Source organism: Pagrus pagrus, assembly GCF_965226575.1.
Source record: "Pagrus pagrus genome assembly, chromosome: 4".
NCBI classification, from domain to species: domain Eukaryota; kingdom Metazoa; phylum Chordata; class Actinopteri; order Spariformes; family Sparidae; genus Pagrus; species Pagrus pagrus.
The window spans coordinates 22938761-22963257 of record NC_140188.1 but is presented as its reverse complement, the minus strand read 5'-3'; the positions used below and the strand labels follow the sequence as shown (position 1 = coordinate 22963257).

Sequence of the window (24497 nt, the reverse complement as noted above, 5' to 3'; positions counted from 1 at the left end):
AAGCGGCGAGGCCCATTCTGAATAATCACTGTTAACTATAATTCAAACAAGTAACTACTGCAAATGCCAACAGATGACAGCGTAACTCCTCATAGTCATAACACAAGATGCGTTCCTCATGTAGTTGGAAGAGGTCGTTCAGTACAGTTAAAGCAACTGGGCTTCGGACTCAAACACAATGGCGTACAGACTCTTGCATGTGATCCTAGCATCGCACAACGTGAATCAGGTTCCAACACAATCCTTGAATAAAGTAAAACCCGGCCGATGTATCGGTCAGCGGATTCAATGGGACGATATTGGCCTGTAACAGATATTTCTGTATTGGCATATATAGTAAAAACTGTTTTTTTACAGAACATAATGCATAAAATAATGCCCGGGATAATGTATTATTATGAAATTCCAAGTGAAGTTATTGTTAAACTCTAAAATATCCTGCATCCATTACATATTTAGATAAATAAATATCACAAATTTGCTAAGACTTTTTTTCACTCCCTGATATCAGTCTTGGCATCGGCCCAAAAAAAACAGTATTGTTTTGTCTCTAATATGTAGATGAGTGAAGAGTTGCCATGGGCACGAGTCTCTCGTACTGTTAAAGGGCTAATGACGGTACTGAATTAAGTCATTACCATTGGTATACCTGTGCTAAGGTAACAATCTTACTTAGATTGTTAACATTGGAGGAAATACACTTAGTGCCAGTTCCAACATTACTGACCTCTAACAAGGGATGCAAATTTTAAGAAATATCTTTAATTGAGTCAGCTGCCAGCAAGTTAGACAGCTGGCCCAGCAAAACCCAACCCTCACTGAGGCTACTAATTTACAGAATACTACTTTTTTAAATTAAATACATTTTCTCATACAAGTATTTTGTATTTTAATTTGATGATTCTGATTCTAATACATTTTCAATCAGTTAAAGGTGCATTATGTAGTTTTTAATTTTAATTTTAATCAGGAGAGACGGATCTTCATTGACTGATTTTTAATGTAAAGTAAACTAACTCTTCACTTTCATGACTGAATAAACAAACTGACCTTGAGGACAACACAATTTCATACTGTTTTACTTTGTTTATATGTGGCGGACCCTGCCACCTTTCTAGCTTCAAACAGTGTTCTGGGACCTTATTTTCCTCTGAGAACAGCTTGTTTAGTCAGCTATGGAAAAAATAAATATTTCTGATTATGTATTAATAATATTGTAAATATAAAAATTCAGAGTTTGAATTCCTTCTCCAAAACTACATAGTGCCCCTTTAAATTCCTAACAGCAATTAATCAAGTAATGATAAATCATTAACATCATGCCAACGCTTTTATTAGTGCCGTTGTTTAGGATGTTGTTTAGTTTGATTTTATTATCTGTTACTATTCACAGTTTATCTTAGTTTGTAAAATGATGGCCATTGTGCATTATCCATGGCACATACTGTACATGAAGGTAAACTAAATCACATTCATGTCGTTATTCACATTTTTTGTAATGATATGAATTAACAGTTCCTCTGCTAGTTAGGCTGAAACAGGAATAACAACACTGATCAGAAATTAATTTTGAGATCGTGTAAAATCATTACAAAGATGCCACATCAACTCGTGTGTATTGCACAGGAAAAATGAAAGAAAAGAAAAACTTTTTGTTTTTGTTTCGAAAAAAACAAGGAAAGGCTGCCTGTTTTATTTTCTATACTCAACAAATAGAAAAAGATGAATGATGTAGACAAAAGCTCTAATCAATCTTAACTGTTTTTCCCACAATAAAACAATTTGTCCACCGAGACAAGTAAAATGTCCAATCATACTTCCGAGAAGCTTCTGCTGTTGACTGCACACACATATGAAGCATACTTAGAATGTTTACACAAGGCGTTGAAGCACAGTACACATTACTCAATGCTAACCCGCGCTGTTTGCTTTAGAAACCATCCATGTCGGGTATCAGCCACTAAAAATACACTTTAGGCTGTTCCCTGCTCTCTCGGGGTCACAGAGGAGCCCTTAGGTGCACTATAGGCCATCTTGTTTGCTGTACTGATAAAGATGATAAATGTCACAACACAGAGTGCTTAAATGCTTTGTTCTCTTGAATATGATTTATGGCGAACTTTGACTGGGGATAATACATCTTCAAACGCTTCCTCAGTAATGGATCTGCCTGAACTCCAACCTGCCAGTGCTACTGTAAGTGTTTGATTTACACACACAATTAGCATGACGTGACAGTACATCTGGGAGGCTTTTGGAGAGTCATATCTAAGGATCCTGCCAGCAACTTTGATTTGTTGTTGCAGTGTTTTCATTCTTGACACATCAAAATAAACAGGCGAGAACATCTGTGTTGTATTTCTGGTTGCATTATGCAAAACTAGCGTCAGTGTGCATGCATTTGGCACATGAAGTCTGAGTCAGACACCCCAAGCAATCGCATCAAATAATACCAAGTGGAGTTTCGATGATTGCTGTTTTATTAAGTGCATTTAAATACATAAACACACACTTGTATATAGTAAAAATGATTGTACACAAACCTAAAAAAACTGCACACAAGCTTACCAAACACACATTATTTACATCAGAAAAATACTGCACTTTCCATATGAAACAAGAACAAATAAAAATAAATCTGTTTGATTCAAAAAAGTGAAACTCTTTCATTACAAACCGTTGCGAGGGAAGAAGGCAGAGTGGAGAGGAGTCAGTGACAGGCAGTCGAATGCAGTGTTGTGTTAATGCAAGTCTAGCATACTGATTGGGGTACTCATGCAAAGCCTGCAGGCTGGAAACATCTCTGAGATTTTAAATGTTGAGCGTTTGCTGTGCATCTTTGGCACAGGCCGTGATTTACTCCCTCTGAGAGTCTCTGACAGCTTAAGAGTCTCAGTGGCCTCATGGCAGAAAGCAAAGTCATCCCGACTCCCGTAACAGAAGAAAAAAGATCAGGGACGGCAGTAACATTATACATACAAACTATTTTAATCCAATTTAAAACAGCAGTTAAAAATACTGTTTTACATATATATATATATATATATATATATCCGAAAGACCATATATTTTATACTTTATACACATTTCTACAGTATGATACAGTGTATGGCTTGGCAGAAATATTGATTTTCAGACTGAAATAAACAAAAATGCACGCTTTACTGACCAAATAACGAGCACAACTGAGTCTTAAAGGTCCAACGTGCAGGGTTTAGGCGGATCCACTATAGAATATAACATATCATGTTTTCCGTATCTACAAAGGGAGCGAGTCCTCTTCCACAGAGTCAGCCATGTTTCTACAGTAGCCCAGAATTAACAAACCAAACACTGGCTCGAGAGAGGGCCGTTTGCATTTTTCTTTAATTTCTTTTTTAGCGGCCACCATAAGGGCAAGGTGAGGGGTGTTCAGTTGGTTGCAATGTGCGACCTCACTGCTAGATGCCACAAAATCCCACAGACTGGACCTTTAAAGCTGTAGAAGAACTCCAATCTAAACATAGAGGTGTTCCTTTCGAATCTTTACAACTCTGTCTCCAAAAAACGGCACTTGTAATCAAAGATCACGGTAAAAAATATACTCGTATTTGATAGTTATCTCATCAACACTTTAAAAGCTTTCCTCTGAGACTGACAAGGCACTGTAGCCATTTAATCTAACAGTTTTTGGCAGTGAAGGGATTTATAATACATAGATACACAGACACTACAGTAAGGCAAACTTTGATATTTTGGCACAGCATTATGTGAGGCAGCTTAGAGGATCAGTGTGTGTGTGTGTGTGTGTGAGTGATCGTTCGTGGTTGTAATGCTTTACCTGCTTGGGTTTGACAGACACACACTTATAGCAGAGACCTGCTCAAATACAGTTTTTAAAGGCCACATTTCAACCAGTACAATCTATGCATTTTAGCTCTTTGTATGGTACACTTTCCAATACACAAAACAAAAAATGGCTACATTAGGTAACATTTGGATGCCACCAATATGTTTCCAGTCAAACTCTCAAAGCAAATGGCTCTAAACACCACACAGGCTTTTTACAGTGATCCTGAGGCACTATTTGTTTTCAGGTTGGCTTAAGTCTTTGGCTGTTTCGTTCACGCTTAGCTGGCTGCGCGTGTCTCTGACTGCATCAGGAGCTCCCGCTCAGACCCCTCCATCGCTGCCGCGGCTCCATTGTGAGTTTCTGAACTGAGATCTTGCGGCTCAAGCTGTGACGCCTCTCCTGCGTGAACCAGCGCTGCTTTCTCTGCCCCCCTCTTCATCCTCTCCTCCGCCTCCACCTTCATCCGTCGCTCTTCAGCCTCGATTTCCTCCGTGGTGGGGATGGAGTTCTTCTTGGGTCTTCCCTTGGGCTTAGTCGGGGCCTCGTGACCTCCTTTGAGCACCTAGAATAACACACAGGTGATCTTAGAGGACTCGCCTGGTAATAAATGGCAGCAGCAGACGAAGGCAGGGCTTGCTATTATAGTAATTAAGAGAAGACATATTGCCACTGGCTGCCCCTCGTGCACTCATTCATCTTTAACGATTTCAGGCCTTTTTTGTTCTCCGAGTTGTTGACCCTTCTACAAAAGTGTTTGCTCTCACTGCCGTCATCATCGGTCACAGCTCACACCACACCTTTTTTTTTTTTTTTTTCCTGCTATTGCCTACCATTAGCTTATCTTGCTATTACAGTGCAAACCAGCATTACATGAAACAGTACGTTAGCAGTAAAATCAAAGAAGGACATTTGGATGAAAAATTCTACTTTGAAGGATGACAGAAAAGGTTCGTCATTTTAAAAATCATCGTGCTCAGACATTTACTGTGCTACTGTCTCTTACCATTTTCTTCCACTTCATACGCCTGTTCTGGTACCATGTCTTCACCTGGAGCTGTGTGAGTCCAAGTGACTGGGCCAGGTCTAACCTGTAAAATCACAAGCAAAACAAGGCTGCACATTAGATGGGCAAAGACCATGTCATTCACATGCTTTCAAAATTACTTTCATCATTTTTTTTCCAAAGGCACCAGACAGAATAAGTCATTTTTTTTCTCCCACTGACAGGAAAATAAAGAAAATGATAAGAATCTTGACACTAATTGTGGTTTTTACCTTTCCACAATATATATATACGCCTAGAGGTTGCCGGAAATTGCGCACTTAAGTGCAGTATGAGACCTCTCTCATACTCTTAACTCTGTCTTTGAATCTCACATCAAAGCTGATTTGCTGGTACTGGGACTTTGACACCGTGCACCTGCAGCTCAGGAAACACTGCTTGAAACATCTGTACCGACATCGGTAATCTAATCACAGCACTTGTAGCAGGACGATTTGGGCGGTTGGAGAAAAATTCAGAATGCATCCACCACATGTGTTGATCCATGACTAATAGGGCTATTGGTCGGTGCGTAACGTGATATCTCAGGAAGGGACAGATAAAGTGAACAAGGCATCCATTTGTGAAGGAGAAGGAGCGGTTATCTGGGTTTTTTAAATGAGATTTCCTCTTCCCTAACTCCTCTCAAAGTCTTTAACAGGCAGACGAAAGGGGCTCTCACCCCCACCGGCCCCCAGTGAAAGGAACCGACTTTCATTTGATGGTGAAAGTGGAAGCCGAGACGACGAAAAGGCGTGAGCAGAATCTAAAAAGCAGAGCGACGACAAACCCCTGAGATTCATGGGATTGTCTACATAACCTTATACCTTGCATAAAAGGCTGTGTGTGGTTTTGTGTGTATGTGTGTGTGTGTGTGTGTGTTTGAACTTTAAAAAAACACCAGACGTAGACGCAATCAAACTGTCTATCAGACTTCACCATCATACATGCCCCAGTCTGTGGCTCAACAACTGCAGGCAAGGAAAAGTAATTGCAGAAAAAGGAAAACACCCCCTTATTTATGGTCATTAGCTCTCAATGGAGGGAAACCACACACTTACAGCGATAGAGGCATTATTCAAGTTACTCCCTCCGGGCTACTCGGCCGCCATTTTGTTCCATTCTCATACCTTTCACAAGGTAATCTTGGGTGTAACTGAAACATTTTTAACTGTAATGATGATGATGACATCGAGGAGTATTAAGGCACTAATTATTATAATTGGAAGCTGCATAAAATCATTATTGCTCTATGATATAAATAATTTTTAGGAATACTTTTGGTTTGGGCTCCCTACCACCGCCACACATAGTCTCAATTCAAGACCACAGAGGTTCCAAGCCAAGGAGAGGAAAGGGAGTAAAAGTAAAGTTATCTTTGGATCAAAACAAACCAAAGTGGGGAGCACGCCACACCTTTGATGTGGAGCTTTAAAGGGGGGATTTTCTCTGTTGATGTTTTTACCGCCAGCTGGGTATTTAATTAATTTTCAACACAGTGTCAGAATCAGATATTTTGACAGGACGCAGTATTTTGGCACAGCGATCCATAAGGGTGGTTGGTTTTGATCACTGAGTTGTGCTCAGCCTCGGGGCTTCTGCTTCAAGATGAGGCATGGCGCCTTTCCAACGGCTCCGGGCGAGCCAAGATGTGAAATATTTAATAATGCATCGTGGGAGTTTTCCCCACGGATGGGATGTAAATGGAATGACAAATAAATCTGGTTCATTTCAAATATGCTAATGTCTTTTCAGATTAGATGTGGTAGCAGATACATACACAATGTTTGAGACGTGTGTGGGGAAGGTGTAGATCTTTTGCATTTATAAATGCACGAACATGCTGTACATGAAAACATTTTTTTTTATGTATCTATTTTTATCACCACTGATTTAAAAGATGGCTAACAGGGGGAGAGTGCACAGACAACTAATCTGCGCTTGATGCAATAGTTCACGAGTAGTTTGCGATTCCTGCTGTGCATGCGAAGAAAAGCTCTTTAACAACAGTATGGCTCAATATATTGAGTGGGGTTATAATGGAAAAGTAGCCCGCAGGCCAAATGTGAGAGCGAGCCGCACAATAAAACTGGAAAATATAGTCTAACCTCACGTAAGGTCCTAAAAATGACCCAGAGAATGGAACTTAAGACACAGATATTAACATGTAGATTACTTCATCTCATTGTAGACAGCAAAATGTCCTTTATATACACCTGCACATGTGTGAAATGATTGGCAGTAAATCAATGTATTACATTTTCTGTTTGCTTGTGTTGGCCACCGTCCCTGTTTTCTTGAATAAGGCAGTGTTTCTTTGTCCGGGATTTTTTCTTTCTTTCTTTCTTTTTTGCTGTTGGAGCGCTCAGGGTTAAAAAACGTTATTCTTGTCTCAACTAGAAACGCTGAGGTAATGCTCTGGCTTTGACAAATTCACATTACATGAGACGTTCCCCACAGGATAAATCAAAAATTATGATGTTAGGTTAACCACTGCTTGATAATTGCAGTTGTGGCTTTGTGAGTGTGCGTGCATGCGCCCGTGTGTGTATGAATGTGTGTGTGTGTGTGTGTGTGTGTGTGTGTGTGTGTGTGTGTGTGTGTGTGTGTGTGTGTGTGTGCATGTACTGTACTTTCAAAATGCGCTCTATGCCAGGCATGCAGGTTATCAAAGTGTCACAGTTGAGTGATGCATATTTGACTCTACAGTAGATGACTTTTACGTTTAACACATCAGTGGTTTTCTTTCTTTTATGCAACTTAGTCACAAAATCATGTTAGCACAGGCATTTTTATACCTTTTTTTATGTATGTGCTTTTATATGGTGCTGTTTCTGCGCTCAGTGCAGCCGGCTTCTGCAAATAAAATGTTGTCATTTTATGTTTACAGCTAGGCAAAGAGGCAGCCAAGCCAGAGACCACTGTTCAAGAAGGTATTCAACATTTGAAACAAGAAAACAACTTTTTTCCAGATGTGTTTGAGGGAACAAAACTGGGTATTTTTGATGAGATTTTGGGACAATTTACAACCGAGTTGTGACAACATGTAAGCCAAAACATGATCTTTTCCTAATCTTAAACTCTTCCCGAGCTTTTGTGCCTGAACATAAGGTGTAAAGTTGCAACATGAAGAAATTCCTGGTTTGCAGAAACCTGCATTGCCAACATCTATTCTTCCGACTGCGTTACTTGATGTGTTGTTGGAACAGACTTTTACTGCAATCCCAGTGGACCTAAACCCATCCAATCAGACGTGTGTTTCTCAACTGCACTGACCTATCAGGCGTGGACAGGTACTTCTGCTTCTGGAACTTCTTCTCCAGGCCCATGAGCTGCAGCTCGGTGAAGATGGTGCGGCTGCGGCGCGGCTTCTTCAGGCGGGGCGTGCTGCGCTCCGTCTCCGACTCGCTGCTGATGCTGAGGGGCGTCTGGCTGGGCGAGGGCTCGGAGCCTCGCTGATGCTGCGGGGAGAGCAGGGGCAGGTGCGAGGGGACGACGCCCGGAGATGACACCTGGGGGACGTGGGGCGGCTGCCGCGTGATCACCGAGAGGAGAGGGTAGGCACGCAGCGACGAGGAGCCTGGAGGAGCAGAGACGGAACATAACATGACAGAAGGAACATTGTGAGTTTTTAGTGAGCCTCTCTGTCACTTTGGTTGTACCATTATCGACCGCTTGTAATTGCTTAGACAGGTTCATTTTTAATTGCCCGGTGTTTGCTGTGAAAAGTGTTTTGCTTTTGACCTTCTCCATGTAGAGGGCTGTGATCCCAATGACGCAGACTGTGTTTTACACCGCTCCTCTGAACCCTTCAAATGAATGATTATTTTTTCAGGGGTTGTTAAATACTAACTGGCCCTCCCAACTCAGAACCACATGCACACAGTGAGCATGATGTACATGTAGAGACACACACGCAGACGCAGAATGAGCTGTAATAAAACCCCAAATAACTAAATCAAACACTGTTCAGCTAATAAACTTTTCACCCTCTCTTGCAAATGTGTGCAGTTACACACTCACACGCACGTTTTTTTCGCTCTTTATCAGAGCAGACAGAAGCAGCAAGACGCCAGAATCAATAAAAAGTAACACTTGTCTGGAGCCGATGTCGAAGCGAAGAGAGGTTGGCGAGAGGATGTGGTGGGTCAACCAAAGTGAATGTGATATCCGCCAGAAAAATCCTCAAATATAAAACCAAAATTTACAAGCCGACTGAGCACAGCGCAGGCTGTAATGCACTGGCTGATAAGGAGGCAGCAGAATGGACACCAGGGGGATTATGGGAGTAGAGGTGGAAGATATGGAGGGAGATATGAGGCTGTGACGGGGAAGAGAATATGTGAGGTTGTCACACAGGCCAGCACACAACATGTGTGTTCCTGGTCCGTCTGTGGTAGAGCTGTCTCCCTAATCTCCTCGTCGACAACCTAGACACCTGGACACACACGTACACACAAGACCTGAAGGAGACATAAAATCAAACGCTGGCTTTCATTTGTTTATTGCTGCTGCTTGATTGTTTTCTGTTCCATTTTCTTTTGACCTTAAGGGGGGGAGAAAATGGATTTCAGTATAAATGTGACAAAGAAGAGGAGGAGGATGAATGCTCACAAAGAAGGTGGAGCAGGCACTGTCTACTTTTCTAGTCTTACAGGATGATAAGACGTGCATTCAGACGCTTACACGTGTACAATGTGCACAAACCCACGGTAAACCTCACTACCTGATGTAAGTCGGGCGTGAGGAGCGTAAGCGCTGCACATAAGTCCATATACAGGTAAGTAGAGTCGCTCTACACACACATACAGACAGAAACACACACACGAGACACTGCCTTGGGCTCATCATGACATCATGCTAAGGTGCTGAGGTCATCACTAATCCTCCAACGTGAGATTGCTGCTATTGCAACAGGTCTAGACAAGAAGACCTTTTTTTTCCTCTGGCTACATGCTCTCTCTCTCTCTCTCTCTCTCTCTCTCTCACACTCTCTCAATTAATACCTTTCTATTTCAGCTGCTCCCAGGTTTTCTTTCTGTAGTCAGATCTGTATAAATGTTAGATTTTCTGGCAGATTAATCATCTGGTTTTCATGTTTATCGAATTACGATTCAAAAGTGAACGCAATGTGTCACTCATGTCATTCTGAATGGGGGAAAAAACATCTCAGTCAGGAAATCTCTTGTCATCAGAGAGCTTGAAGTTGTCTCCGGACGGTCCCACAGTCTCAGAGGCAGCGCGAGAAAGAAAGAAAGAAAGAGAGTGATAGACAAGGAAATGTCAGCCCTTGCGGTGACTTTCCACTGACAGCGAAGCCGACTCTCTGACATGTTGTTGACAAGTGCCAGTGTCCTGTCAATAGTCTACAAATAAACTGTTTGAGTAGCTGCAGGAGAGCAGCGCGGCCCCGCGCAGCAGCAGCACACTGATACTCTTGATAATCACAGTCGGAATGTGGGGACTTGCACAAGTGCTTATGGTAACCATTACAGAAGTCATACCTGCTAAGAATAGATCGAGAAGAGCTGTTTGTTCAGCATTCCTTTTGATACCAACAACTATCGATCATGTAGTTAATAAGACAGAATTATTGATAAATTAACCATGGTTTTAAAGAGGTCATATTATGTTTTTTGGGGTTTTGTCCTTTATTGTGTTGTTTGGCATTTTTGTGCATGTAAAATGTCTGCCAAGTGAGTCCACGCCAAATGGAGTTACTCCCTCCCGCAGAAAACACTGCTCCTGCACTGCCTGAAACGTCTGGTTTGGAGTCGGGCCTTTACTTCCATAACTTATGTGCGTCACTGTGTAATAGACGTTACATCAATATATATTTTTATATATTTATTATAAAATATAAACACTCCAGTCTGTCAGCAGACATACAGTTGCTACTGCTGTAGCGGCGTTATTTTAGATCACACTACCTTGCTCGGCATGACCCGCCCTACTCTGCCTCTGATTGGCTACATCCTGCCCGTTAGGTAATGCGCATGTGCAACTCTCACCATAGATTGAACACTGGCGAGATGTCTCACTCTGTAGCTAAAACGGAGCATTCAAGACACAGTGTGTTAAGGGCTGCTGCAGCAATGCACCATATGAGAAAAATAATGTGTTTTTTGAAAATTGAAGTATGTAAACCTATTCTACTAGGACCCCATAATAGAAGTATGAACCTGAAAATTAGCATAATAAGACCTCTTTAATCAAGTCCTTTTCACAGTGCCTGCTCACTTTCATCTACACTAATTCTCTCACTCTTTTTTGTCAATGGGATGTTGAAATGGGTGATTCACTGCTCAGATATGAAAAGTATACTGTACATGCACTGTCGTACATTTGCGGTAAACACTGTGGTGACAGCTAGGAAGCTTTTCAATTAAATGGTTTTGGTTTGTTTGGCCTTGCCCTGCCAACACAGATCAAACATTGTCAGGGTGGGAAGGGCAACAGGCCACACAGCTTCTTTATCTGTTCGAACTCACTGCTTTAATTGGAATCACTCATCTTCAGGGCATGACGGATTGGAGCAACTTTAATACCAGTTCTCAACGAATGATAGGAAGAAGTTGTCGAGAGCATCTTGTTGAGTTTAATTGTCACAGCCTTTTCCCAGGCACACTGACAAGCAAAGGGTGTTACATTAAACATGAGCGCTAACTGTTTAATCTGAAAGCCGATCCACTCAGATGAAATCAGCCTGTAGCATAAACTACTTTTAGAACTGATTTATCACTGATCCCCTGTCGAGATAGACAAATGTGATGGCAGTGGCTGTACAAAAATGACGGGGAGATGACAGCTTGTCAAACATTATCCTCAACAGAAGATGGAAGATGTGTGCACATTTTTTTCTTTGTGTGTGTGTGTGTGTGTGTGTGTGTGTATACTAGCCTCTGTGTGTTGACATGGCATCAGCCTTCTCAAGCCAGCTTTATGCTTAATAGGAGACTTTATTGTCTGCAGCGGATTAGAGTTTAAGATGGGATGAGAACCCTTTTGCTCACTTGGATTTCTTCTCTAAGTCCCCAGCCAATACCAAACCAGTATGCCGCGGCCCTCGGGCTGCACACACTCCTGCCTTTTTTATTTTTTTGTTTTTATTTTTCATCATGCTGTCAGGTGAGATTACACCACAGTTGATCTTAATCTCTCTCACCTCTTCCAGAAACCACCGCTAAAAGCCCTGCCCTGGGTCCCGCTGAGAGATGGGACTCCAAATGAAATATTGTAGGCTGCCATTACGTCGTTCACTGTTCAGCGCCGGGTCAGGGCTCACTCTCTCTGCTCTGACAGGGAATTAGCTCCACGTGTATCAGCCGCTTTTACTGTGCAGAATGATTGTCTTTGTTTCATTTCAGCTGAGTAAAAGTGTCCTGACAAAATGCAGAGGAGAAGATCATGTTGGTATTGTTTGTGATCAACAATGGAGATGAATTTGTTATCAGCTCTTGCTTGGCAACGTTATTGGCATCACTGTCTCTCAGCGGCCTCCGCTGGCAGCAGGAGGTTACAGCAGCCGTTTCTTTGCAGAATGAAGAAGTCAACTTTCAGTGTTAAGGGGCCATGCAGGGGCCAGCCGCCTCTCTTTGGCCCAGGACCTGTAAGCCTGCCAGCTTCTATATCAAGCACTAAAAGCCATTGATGTTGGGGAATATACTGTGTCTCACACCCCCGCAGCTACAAATAAGTGGTGGGCACAGTGTTCTGATATGCAGGGCGGGTTACTCTATCCAACCGAACAGAGGGGTGCCAGTCATAGCGCGCACCAATCCATATCAGAGGGATGAGGGAATCGCTTTCCCTATTTTTATCCAGCCGCCCCTGTCATCATCAAATTGCAGCGGCTATTATTTCAGACTTTGGAGCAATTATCCTAATGGTTACTAGAGTGTGCAGTAGCATTTGAGTTGTTTGGATTCATCTGGAATTACAATTAAGAATCAGTCAGGACGGTTTGTTTTGACAAGGCAACGTGGGCCGTGCCAGCAGAGATTTGTCATGCTATTTATTTGCAGCAGGTAGGAGACACACCCAAAGGGCTATCTGTCTATCTATCTTGTAGAGATTTAGGCAATTCTGACAATTAACTGAAAGGGAAATGAGAGAAAGCACTCCCTGGACTTGTAAAAAATTGGGAGAAATGTGATTATGATTCAAAGGGATCAGTTGTTTGTCAGTTTCGGCCCCTTTTTTCCAAGAGAAATCAGTGTGCACAGGGAAATTAATTGTTAACAGGGTGGAATGAGGAATGAAAGGTTTACGTGCAGAGCCTTGCTTTACAGCTTGTGTCATATCAGCAATCCTCCCAGAAGCTCATTAAAGAAGGCCTTTGGTTAAGCAGAACACCAGTATTCATCAAAGTCAATGATACCTGATGGAATAAAGGTTACAGCTCAGCAGCCAGGGGCTTCTGGAGCGAGACTCGACTGTCCCTCTTTTATCTGACACGCTGCCTCTCCGTCGACTTTTATGCGCAGCTACAGCGACTTTATCAGTGCAGTCATTCATCAAAAAGCCCCGATGCACCACTGACAATCACTCACTGAGTCGCATGTCTTTGATTTTCAACACTTAACACTCGGCTGCAGCGATTTATCATGTTTAAAGTGAGGAATGTGAAGTCGGCGCTGCAACTTTCAGAGGGAAGGGTGCACAAATGAATTGTGATTGGTAATTGTTATAATAAGCATCTGACACAAACCTACACGTGTGAGTGACAAAGATGATAAATCAAGGAGGCGTTGTCATCGTCGCAAATATCAATATTTCATTTTTTTTTTGCCCGCTTGTGTGGGAATTATGAGTTAAAAAATAAATGAATTCAACTTTGTGGCACCAGACAAATGTCATTAAACCAGCATAACCGACCACACGCAGGCCATTTGCTGTGGACCCACTTCTCCTGACCCATGCACCATTTAAACCCCAAATTCAAATAAAAAACTATATTAATAATGAAATTGATCTCATGCGTAAAAGTGCCAGAATCCTCCAATTAACATCTTCTCATTTTCTCACCAATCTAATTACCTTGGAGTCACTTTTTCCCAGTTAGTTTCTTGGTTAAAGTTTAATTCTAGTCATGAATTCGACAAGAAGAAACGAAGAAAACAAACTTCTCTTACCCGAACACGAATGGAGAGGCTTCGGTCGCACAATGAGCGAAGGGCACACCGAGTAGAGAGAAAGTTTCTCAAAATAATCACAAGTCTCCTTGGAGAGGATCTCGTCTATCATGAAAGTCTTGTAGCGCCGCCTGGCAGCCTTCAGCTGCCCGGGGGAGGAGAGCCTCAGCTCGGCTTGACAGTGCATGATCTGTCCCTGTGCGCCGCGCGCTGCCTTCGCTGAGCAACTTCACTGATGTTTTAGGGTTTTGCAGGTTTGGCCGCGTGGAGAAAAAGGCGACAGCTGGAGTTCATGCGTTTAAATAACTCATTGTTTGGTCTTTTCGAAGTGCAGCTCTAGGATTTCCCTGAAGTGTCGCGGTTGAAGATCAGCAGCCTTCAAACTTGAGCTGCGCGGAGCTCCACAGTGGTAATGAAGTGAGTGCGACGTGCGCTCACACCCACTGCTATATAAACCATCCCTGAACACATCTCTGCAGCTCCATCTCTCTCTCTCTCGCTCTCTCTCTCTCTCTCTCAAACACACACACACTCACACACGCACATACACAAACTCATGTACTGTACATACACATGGCCACCTCCCAAACACCGAAAAACTTCATTCTCCCTATGATACCTTTAATAGTTTCACAATTTGGTAAAACGACTCTAGAAGTTGAGCTGTTCGTCAGAAACAGGTCATATTTTCAGAACAAAAACGAATTTAATCAACACAGACAGAAGACCAAAACACCTCTGTCTTATTCATTTGTTTGTTTTTGACCAACACTGCGCCACCTCTGCGCTCCAAACGTTTCATTTAAATGAGCAGTTTATTCATTTAGCTGTTGATGGATCCGTGTAGATGTTATTTCTTAGTCAGCTTCACTTACAGCCCATTTTTATTCTGAGTTTGCTTGAGACTAAGTATGCGCAACTCGACTCAAAAGTAACGAGGAGTAAATAATAATTTATTTTTGTCTTTCTTTCTTTCTTTCTTTCTTTCTTTATTTCCTATTTAAACACTATAAGCTATGTAAGGGGTTTGCGTCCCGTGTTGAACGTCGAAATATCCATAACAATTTTTGAGCTACTGGATAACAGTTAAGCAGCAGTCAGCCTACATGACTAACAGTTTGAATTTCTTTGCAAACTTAATTTTTGCGAATTGTTTGAGTTGTAAAAAAATACAAGTACCAGATATAATAATAATAACAATAATAATAATAATAATAATAATAATAATAATAATAATAACAACAATAAAAATAATTATAATAGGCTAATTAAACTAAACAGGATAATTCTTGAACAAAGAGGACGCCATAATAAATACTTATAAAGCAGAAAGCAGGCTGCGGTTAGAGGCCACTCAGTCTTTGCTGTCTTGCCAAAGCAACTGACGCAGTTGTACTTTATTATTAATAAACAACTGCGTGCACATGGCAGTACATGAAGGTACGCCGAATGAAAGAGTAACTGTCTGAGTAACATCTCTCAATTCAATTTCCGGCGAAATAGAAGGCAACACCGCGTGTGATTCCTTCTCCAAGTTCTGCTTTGGCACAAACTAAAGTTTGGTTCAACGACAATCTGTTTTCAGAAGAGCGGGCCTATTATTTTGAAAGTCAGACCAAACAGGAAAAAAATGTAGTATCAGTTTCGGCCACGACATTAATGTTAACAGCTCACATACCGTCACTTTCAACTGCTCTGACAGGCTCTGCGCATGCTTCTCCCTCACTCAGACCTGTTGCGCATTTTCCATTATTTTATTTTACAGATCAGCCCTTTAACGGTGTTTACAGCGTTATTGTCTCTTTTCAGACAGACAGCACGTTTCTGTGGGCTCCGTTTTTCTCTGTATGTATCAGTCACAGTGTTTTAATTAAACTAATAATAATAATAAGAATGATCACTGTGGGGGAAACTCGGTGCAGGTTAGTTTTATGTATCTGTGTCCTGGTGAAGAGGAGGATGAGGAAGAGGAGGAGGGTGATCATCATCACGAGAAGTGGAAATAAATGGAAGCCGCCGCGTTCAAAGACCGGAGGATTACGGAGGAGGAAATGTGGGAGCTGTGCATGGGAAAGCTTCTTTACAGGGGTCTGGTGGCTTGATCGAAGAGGGGAGGGGGGACGAGAACAACTGTGGAGCACTTTTTTTTATTATTATTTATTTTTTGTATTTCTTTTTTTTATCTTTGGCTGCAGAGAAAAAAAACGATTTTAAATTTAAAAAACCCAAAATCTTTTAAACGCACATTTCAAAAACTTTTTAAAAACTAAACATCTGCACCGTAATTATTATTTTTAATTATTCTGAATCGAGTGTTACATGCGAGAATATATTTTCACCTATTTTAAAGAACTTGCGATCGCATGAAAACACTGTCCCCAGTGAGTGACAGGCCTGCGCGTCGGGGCTGCTGCGGCACCGATGAACCCAACAACCCGCCGCGGTGCCAGGATCCGAGGAATCACGGCTGCAGGCATCTTGACACTTGTGGTCTGCGTCGCGGGGCTGCTGGAAAGGGAGGGTCTCTGGGTGTTTGGAAGTGGATCATTTCAGGAGACACGCTTCTATATAAGTCCACACAGCAGCGGCTACTGAGCGGCCTCTCTAATCCGCCTGCTCCAGGGCTGGCGACGCCAGGCAGATCAACCAATTAAAAGAGTTATGCCACAGCCAGAAGCGTAATAAGGGCCTTCCTAGTACCGACACCGAACAGAGGATACTCTCTATTAGAGCGATTTGGGAGCATCAGGATGCAATCTGACACGAGGCAGATTACAGGCAAGACACAGAGCTTAGTGCGCAGGGTGCAAATGCACCTCCACTTTTGGACACTGGGAGGTTTATTAGGGATATAGTTGTCGATACAGCGCTGTTAGTGGCGTAAGCACTTTCGGAAGGGTAGATTATGACCTCGGCACGGACATTAAGGGATTTGATCATCACTTTGTTGTAAGCAAGCCTGATCACAGACACTGAGGCATCAATGCTGGGAGGCAGATAGCAACATGAGATGTTAAGGATCAAAGTGCTGCTAATTCTGGGATGGGACAACAGATTCTACCTTCCCCCCCAATCCATCTGTAAATTAACAGAAACCTGTGCCACTATTAATTGGTGCTAAGACTCTTCTCATAAAAGAACCAGATATCAGTGTTCAACCCCGGTGAGCAAGAAATAAACCCCCCCCAACATAATTGCATGCTGTAAAGTGAACAGGGTGGGTGTCAAATCCATGTAAAGACTTGAAAGCATCCGAAATAGAAAGGTCAAATGTAGGAGCTGATCATGTGGCTCGGTTATATTTAACATCTTAATTGATTCAATAAAAGGATGCATGTGGCGCCACCTGTAGATTACTTCATAACCCACTGCACAAGCCTATTAGTTACACGTAGGCCATTTATAGGTGCAGATGAGGCCGCGTGTGCATGTATAATGGCATGTAGCATCAACATACAATGGCTCACTTAGTCACATACACAAAGAGCTGTAAATAGCATTCATGGTGAGCTGCCAAGAGCCGGGCATTCGTGTTGTGGTCACATGAAAGACAACGCAGCAGTCAAATCAAAGGAGCTTTATAGTAATGAAAATGTTCATTTTAAAACAGTTTGTCTTACAGACTCAGAATAAAAAAATAAAATAAAGCCCATTTTTACAAAGAGCAAGGTCAACAGATCAAACATTAAGAAAGGGTGGTGCCCTGTCGCAGTAAAACTGGTGCTGGTGGAATCTTTAGCTGGAAAATTTGTTCTTTTTTTGCAAAGTACCTGAAGAATTTTAAAGTTCTCGGAGCACCATTTAAATACCATTTGCATAACATAAAAGCTGGCCAATATCCTAAACCTTTTTTTTTCTTCTTCTTTTAAATACGTGTTTTTTTCTTCTTCGTCTTCCAAAATGACGATCAGTCACGTCTGATTTTTTTTCCCCCCCTTGCTCTTGTGACAATACAATTGTTCCCCTCAAAATTTTTGCGACATCTGTGAGGAAAAGCTCACATGAAAGAAGTGTACAAATTTAAAAACGCCTTAAAAGTAAACAAAAATGGCTCTAAGGCATAAGTTATTAAATCTTTAAACTGGTAGAATCATGTACAAACAACCTGAGTATACATGTGAGTTTGTGAACATAATTTCATGATCGTTTTTAGGAAGCTGTCCATATATTTGTGAAGAGTTGAAGTCTTTGCAGAAATCCTTTTTACGTGTCTCTTTACCGCCGCCACCTAGTGTCTTGGTAGCCACGGCTGCCACCCCTTTCGTCGTGGTGTCTGCTTCCGCCTCTGCTGCTGTGGTGGCGGTTGCCGCTCCTGTCGTTCTGGTGGTGATAGTTGTCCCTGCTGTGGCCGTGTTGCTGATGACGGTTGGAACCCGGCTCCTCCGCGTAGCGCTGGTTTCTGCCACCGCTGTGTATCTGGGACGGCTGATGTCGATACGGGGCGTTACTCTGTTGCCTTGAGCCCCCTCTGCCAGAATTTCCACCTGCGGACGCCTGCCTCTGAAGAGGCGTGGAGAGACCGCCATTCAACTGCTCAAGCTGCTGCATGTGGAGCTGCCACATCATGTTGTTCATCTACGGATGAAGTAAAAGACAGACAACAGGATGATTGGAGCTAAAAAAACATGTCTCTTTTGCTAGTTCAACTACACAGTGTACACATTTATTAATTTGTGTCCAAGAATCACACTTTAAATAGAGACTAAATTCAAGACTGTGCAGTCCAGGGTCGTTATAAATGTATACAAAAAAAAAAGAAAAGGTTACCATGGCATGCTTCTGCAGATTATCAGGAGATGAATAGGACCGCTGCATCTGGGGCGGAGGAGTATACGGTGGGGAACTGAACTGGATTGGGGTCCTGTTAGAGGAAAGGAAGCCGCTGTCAAATATTTTCTCCTCATAACAAACGGCACGAGCAACATGTCCACATAACATCAGGTGCATATTCCACGTAATGAATAACATAAAATCCATGCTGGACTTCAACAGTTTTGATTGTTATTCAAATCATTTTCAGTTCATGTTTTAATTCATTCTTTGATCTTATTTCACCTCTTGCATTTCAATTTTTTAAGAAATCCACTGGAAGAATAAAAAGGCAAACATAAAACTGTACAAGCCAGAAGAAACACTAATACAGATGTTAATATTACTGAACACGCCCAGACTTCAGTGGTGCCAATTTTTTTTATGATGCATAATCCAGCTACACAATAATTATCACATAAGACCCACTATTAAATGTTGCTGTAATTAGAAAAAAAGAAAAACCTGGGCTTATAGACATTTCTTAGCATTTCAAGCATAGCACATCCCTCTGATGACAACAACAACAACCTGCAAACAGAAGTCTGACCTGAAGCCAAAAGCAATTAGTACCGAGCCAAACAACATGAATTAGTAACACATAATTCATCCATCTAGTCACATCAACTAGACATTACAAGCGCTGCATCGACCACAGAAATAATTGTTGTGTTCGCTGTACCCTGCTGTTGTTGGAAGAACCAAGCGACAGAATTTTATTTTTTAAGAGGGTGTGTGCCAAAATCTGCTACTGAATATCTGGTGAACAAGTCTATCAGCAGAGATGGGAAGCCAAGTCTGACTGATCCAGTTCCAAGGGCCTGGATTTATACACAATTAACGTTGATTTCAGTGTTCATTATCGAACCTTTGGCTTGTTTTTCCCACCAGGCAAATGCTGCTGCAGTGAAGATGCTTCATGTCAGGTAAAAAGACAGACACGACTGAACTGTCCCAAAGCCAACAGTGGAAATTAGTGACGGTGACAAAGACAACAGCACAGAGGGGTTTAGGAGTGAGGAGGAACATAAATGGATTCTTGAAAGATTATGTCTTGATACAGAACAGTCTCAGTCACACATTAAAACCCAATTTTCATCATCATGATTCGCCAATCATCATCATCATCAATTTACAATGTTTTCCACACAGACTTAACTTGGGTAGGCTGCCCAGGCATATTTACAGTCACTCAAGTCTATTTGGTAACCAATTTTAATCTTTTTTTAATTTGTCCGAAAAAATGCTGCCATCTGATAACTAGTGGACAATCTCCACTCACTATCACCCGCTGCTGAAATCTGCTGAAAACCCAACATGTGAGAGAGAGAGACACACACTTTCTGGTATTGCGTCCCTCCTGTGTTTGAGTTGCGACCTCTATTATTTAATGTCAGACTACTTATGCCGTAGTTTCGTAAAAGCCTGTAAGTGCACCTGGTTGGTGTGATGACAATCTGTACTGTGTTGGTTTCAATAGGCTACATCATGAACAATCAACCTCCTCCACACGCTAGCTCACTGACTGCTCTTTGTGATACGACTTCCTGGTGATGCATCTACTGGCCTGCCATCTCTGCTGTTAAGTCATTTTTGGGTGTTTTAATCTTCTGTCAGTAACTGAACACGCAAAACAAAATCAGATCATTCCTCATATGAGAGCTTGCTCTAATATGTTGTTTTCCAAAAAATGCTCTAGAAGCTAAGTCTCTCTCCACTCTAGTAGTACAACAGGACATAATTTAACCAACACAAAATGCACAACTATATTACATTAGTCTGATACTGTCTAATTTAACTCTAAGGCCAATACTTTTAACTTTTCCAGTAAATGCCCTGAACATGCACTTGGCATGAAATTTGGCATGCAACATGGAAAGGATTGCACACAGAGTCTTCTGTACGTGTAAATACAGACCAGTCCAATCCCATTTCATGCAACATCTTTTGCCAGTGCTCCAATTTTTGTGCACAGGGTACTGCCAACAGCAGCAAGTAATATTCAATAAGGAGGAAGCAGGAACATATTCAACGCGCACACAGAGCCTGGTATCAATTAAAAACTCCAAATTATTAACCGTGTTACCAGAAGGCTGCATTCACAGCCCAAAAAATTAGTGATGCATTTGTTAAATCTGTTATTACAGTAACACAATTATTTGCAGGGGAAAATAATGCAGATTCATGAGGTGTTTGGCAAAAACATTTCAAAAGGTGACCTTCAGGCTTATGAAGAAAAAATTATCATTAATTTATACTTAAAACTGCAGTAATTGAAAGCATTCACAAACTTTTCTGCAAGTTTTTAAATGGAAAATTAAATTGTATGACTGATAAAGAAAAACAGACAATTAAAAAAACTAAAGAAATTAAGATAATTTTTTAAAATGGATAATTTCTTTAGAAATAAAATCCAACTGAAAACTAATTGCCGTGTATCCCACTTGATCCAACATGTTGTACCCTAATCCATTTTATTGAGCGGCCTGTTTGTGAAATGGCCTATGTAAATTTAAGTCCCCTGATAAGCATTTACACGTGTATACTGATATCCAGGACTCTTATTGAGAGGTAAACAGGGAAGGAGTCTGTGACATGTGTGCAGAGTTAAAACTAGGCTGCTCCGGCTCAAACAATGGAACCTCCTTACTGTTATTTTATACTCAATTTATAAGCACGATTTATTTGGTACAAACTGGATGTATCTGACACTGATGGCAGAATATGCTTAGAGTGGCCGATTCCAGTCACTGGCTGATTGATTGGTGCATCTCTACTTGACACATGCGTGAATGTATGCATACAGGTAAGCTCAAAATGCCACCTGCTTAAAATGTAGCCCAGAACCATTATGGTAATTGTTGTATCTGCAAAGCTAGAAAGACACAAAGGTCTATCCAAGTTGAGGCCGAGAGGTAGAGAAGAGCCAGAAGCTGCTGGAATTCTACTCATAAAACTGTTCATGGGACACTCTTACCTTTGGCCATGGGGATTTGGGGTATTTACAGGACTTGAATTCTGCGAGTTCCCTGGACTGCTGCTATGACTGCTACCTATGATGGGGAAAATGAACAGAACACAGGGTATTAGGTATTATTAAAAAAGGACAAAACAATACAGCTTAAAAAATAAGTATGACCATGATGTGCTTTGTGTGTCATACTGTGATACATAATCACAAAAATAAACACAGGGACTATCAAATCTGCCATGCTGTAGAAACAAGCAGCACTGTATTTAATAACAGTTACATTTTGTTAGAATTGTTTTGTAAAATATTTTCTGCAACCTCTTGACGGAGCTAAGGCCCAAGCTGCAAACCTGACTGACTAACGGTGCTCTGAGTATACCTGTGAATACAGAGGCTGCAAATTAAGACTTAATTTCCTCATTTCATTTGGCTGTGTGGGGATTGGCGTGAAGACTGTTTATTCATTTTGTGATTGTGAACTGGATTGAACCAATTTGACTCTTTACATAGCAGGGTGAACTCACATACACATCAATATCGTTTTGCTTTTTTAAAATGTATTATAATAACAATAATAAATTACAGAACAGTGCTCTTTTTTGGTGACATGTATTTCGTACTTGCTGTTAGCTTTATTAATAAATGACTTGAGGGGGCTATTTTATTTCTATTTATATTATTTGCCAGAAGTGAGTGACCGGCACACCGCGTAATTTATAAAGTGTAAAACTGGCAACAGTACATAACAAAAGGAAATTGTACCGCTCTTTTTGAAGAATACACTACTGAAAATTTGTTAGGGCTATTGGGATATGGGTGCATATATGCAATAAAAAGCAAATTAAATGTGTGGCATTATTTCTGGGGACCAAAAATATTCACAAAACACAAAATAAAATTTCTGATTTGTCACAGAATAAGCAATCACGTGAAACACTAAAATATCCCAATATCCCTCACCAATTTTGAGCAGTGCATTTAAAAATAGAAATCACAGTTGCATGAAGAAAGGTCTACTGATCTTTACAAATCAAAACTCAATAGTCTTCAATGCTGGAAAAATGTGTAGTAAGTTTACTAAAGTAGTGTACCTAAGTATAAATTTGAGGTACTTGTACTTTACTTGGGTATTTCAATTTTCTGCCCTTTTATTTTTCCACTATATTGTAGAGGCAAATATTGTTATTTTTATTTACTACATTTAATTGGCAAATGTACTATATCAGAGCCAAAGTGGGGCATTTATTCTAATAAATTTACCTTCAATTGTATTTAAAAAAGAAACACTGATTCCAATAATCAGGAAACTCCTTAATTTTAGATCCTATTATCGGTTAACCATGTCCATATATACATGCTTCAGTTACATACATGGTGTCACTGAGCATTTGTGCTGTTTAGCTAATCAAAGGATGCAGGATTAGACAGAAAGTCAATGGGGTTACAAGCAAGCATTGTTATAGTTTCTGGAACACTTTGAGACCATGTTAACAGCGATTTTCGACTTGTGAGGTAAAATAATTAACATATAATTTATATTGAGTTATTCCTGCAAGTCAGATCATTATAAACACATTATGTTAAGATCCTGTCCTGTCTCCGTATCAAAAGATGGCAGCCCGCCGACTGCATGGATCGAAAACCTAGCAGCAACTCGGAAATGTATTAAACATCAGTGGTGGAGAAAGTATTCACATTCTCCTCCCAACTAATTCATAAAGTCACCTCACCTGATCTGAACTGCACATGAAGAGTTCTCCCATGGAGCGATGTCCCGTTGAGTAGCTGCACGGCGTACGGCGCGGACACCTCATGTTTGTAAACGGCGAAACCAAATGTTTTCTGTTTCCCATCCGCGTCTTTGGGAATTTTTGTTTTGATGAGAGGTCCTGCCTGCAAAAAACCCAAACAATTAATGCTAACGACTCCGCTAGCTACCCAAACAACAACTAGCTAAAGCTAATGCTAGCTGCTGTTAATGAATCAATAACATCCGTTGGAACTGTCCACAGCGTTAGCGTAACATAACATATGAAAAGGAGCCACACGTAATGCAAAATAAGCCTAGCACTTCAAGACTTAACATGTTATGGCCATGTTTTACTCTGTCATGCTTTCTATTTGTTAGCATTATGTTATGCTATCCATACACTTGACATTTGCTAGCTAGAGCTAACGTTAGCAACAACAGCACCTGTACAAACAGCTCGAACAGCAGCTCCTCCGTCACTCTCGAGTCCAGATTTCTTATGAAGAGCGTCCGGTCCGTTTCATCCTCTATTCCCATTGTACCTGAGCAGATCGGCGGATACTGGCACTCTCCGGGCGGTGTGTGGATGCTAGCGTATAGCGTTATTAAGCGCTCTGCGAAATTTAAACGGAAGGCCTAGATCGTCGTAAAGTGAAATGCCGTAACACTTGGGCTTCCGTCGTAGCGAACGGCGGCTACTTTACGACACATAATGCGATAGTTTTTTACTAGATGGCGAAGGCATGACCCGCCCTACTCTGCCTCTGATTGGCTTAATCTGATGTTGTCACCCTAACCCTAACCAATGTCGCTCCTGATGCCTAGATCTGACCAATCCAACCAACGAACGCAATAAATACTAGCCAATCAGAGGCAGAGAAGGGCGGGCTATGCCTTCGCCACCCTGTGGTAATAAACTACATGAATTAGGCCTATCATGAAGCCAAACTAATTCATCC

The 24497-nt window shown here is 41.4% G+C and overlaps 2 protein-coding genes across 2 annotated transcripts; both read right to left on the bottom strand.

Moving 5' to 3' along the window:
• Positions 1 to 3887: 3887 nt before the first annotated feature.
• barx2 (BARX homeobox 2) lies at positions 3888 to 14195 on the bottom strand (the record flags this gene model as incomplete). Its single annotated transcript, XM_084350965.1, has 4 exons — positions 3888 to 4394; positions 4836 to 4920; positions 8151 to 8454; positions 14009 to 14195. 4 exons carry the CDS (start codon positions 14193 to 14195, stop codon positions 4110 to 4112), a joined length of 861 nt encoding a protein of 286 aa, XP_084207091.1. The 3' UTR covers positions 3888 to 4109.
• Positions 14196 to 17570: 3375 nt separating this feature from the next.
• Positions 17571 to 24239, bottom strand: rbm7 (RNA binding motif protein 7). The gene is made up of 5 exons (XM_084351939.1): positions 23983 to 24239; positions 23519 to 23681; positions 21795 to 21870; positions 18776 to 18869; positions 17571 to 18583 (listed from the first exon to the last, which is right to left on the bottom strand). The coding sequence occupies exons 1-5, from the start codon at positions 24073 to 24075 to the stop codon at positions 18224 to 18226; spliced, it is 786 nt and encodes a 261-aa protein (XP_084208065.1). The 5' UTR covers positions 24076 to 24239; the 3' UTR covers positions 17571 to 18223.
• Between the last annotated feature and the right edge of the window lie 258 nt (positions 24240 to 24497).

What these genes read in the sequence shown, in the direction of transcription:
- rbm7 (XM_084351939.1), bottom strand. Translation starts at nt 24,075, where the DNA reads ATGGGAATAGAGGATGAAACGGACCGGACGCTCTTCATAAGAAATCTG. An exon ending in TCATGTGCAGTTCAGATCAG is followed by an intron (nt 21,871 to 23,518) that starts GTGAGGTGACTT and finishes TCCCCATCATAG; the next exon opens with GTAGCAGTCATAGCAGCAGT. An exon ending in CCAAATCCCCATGGCCAAAG is followed by an intron (nt 18,870 to 21,794) that starts GTAAGAGTGTCC and finishes TTCCTCTAACAG; the next exon opens with GACCCCAATCCAGTTCAGTT.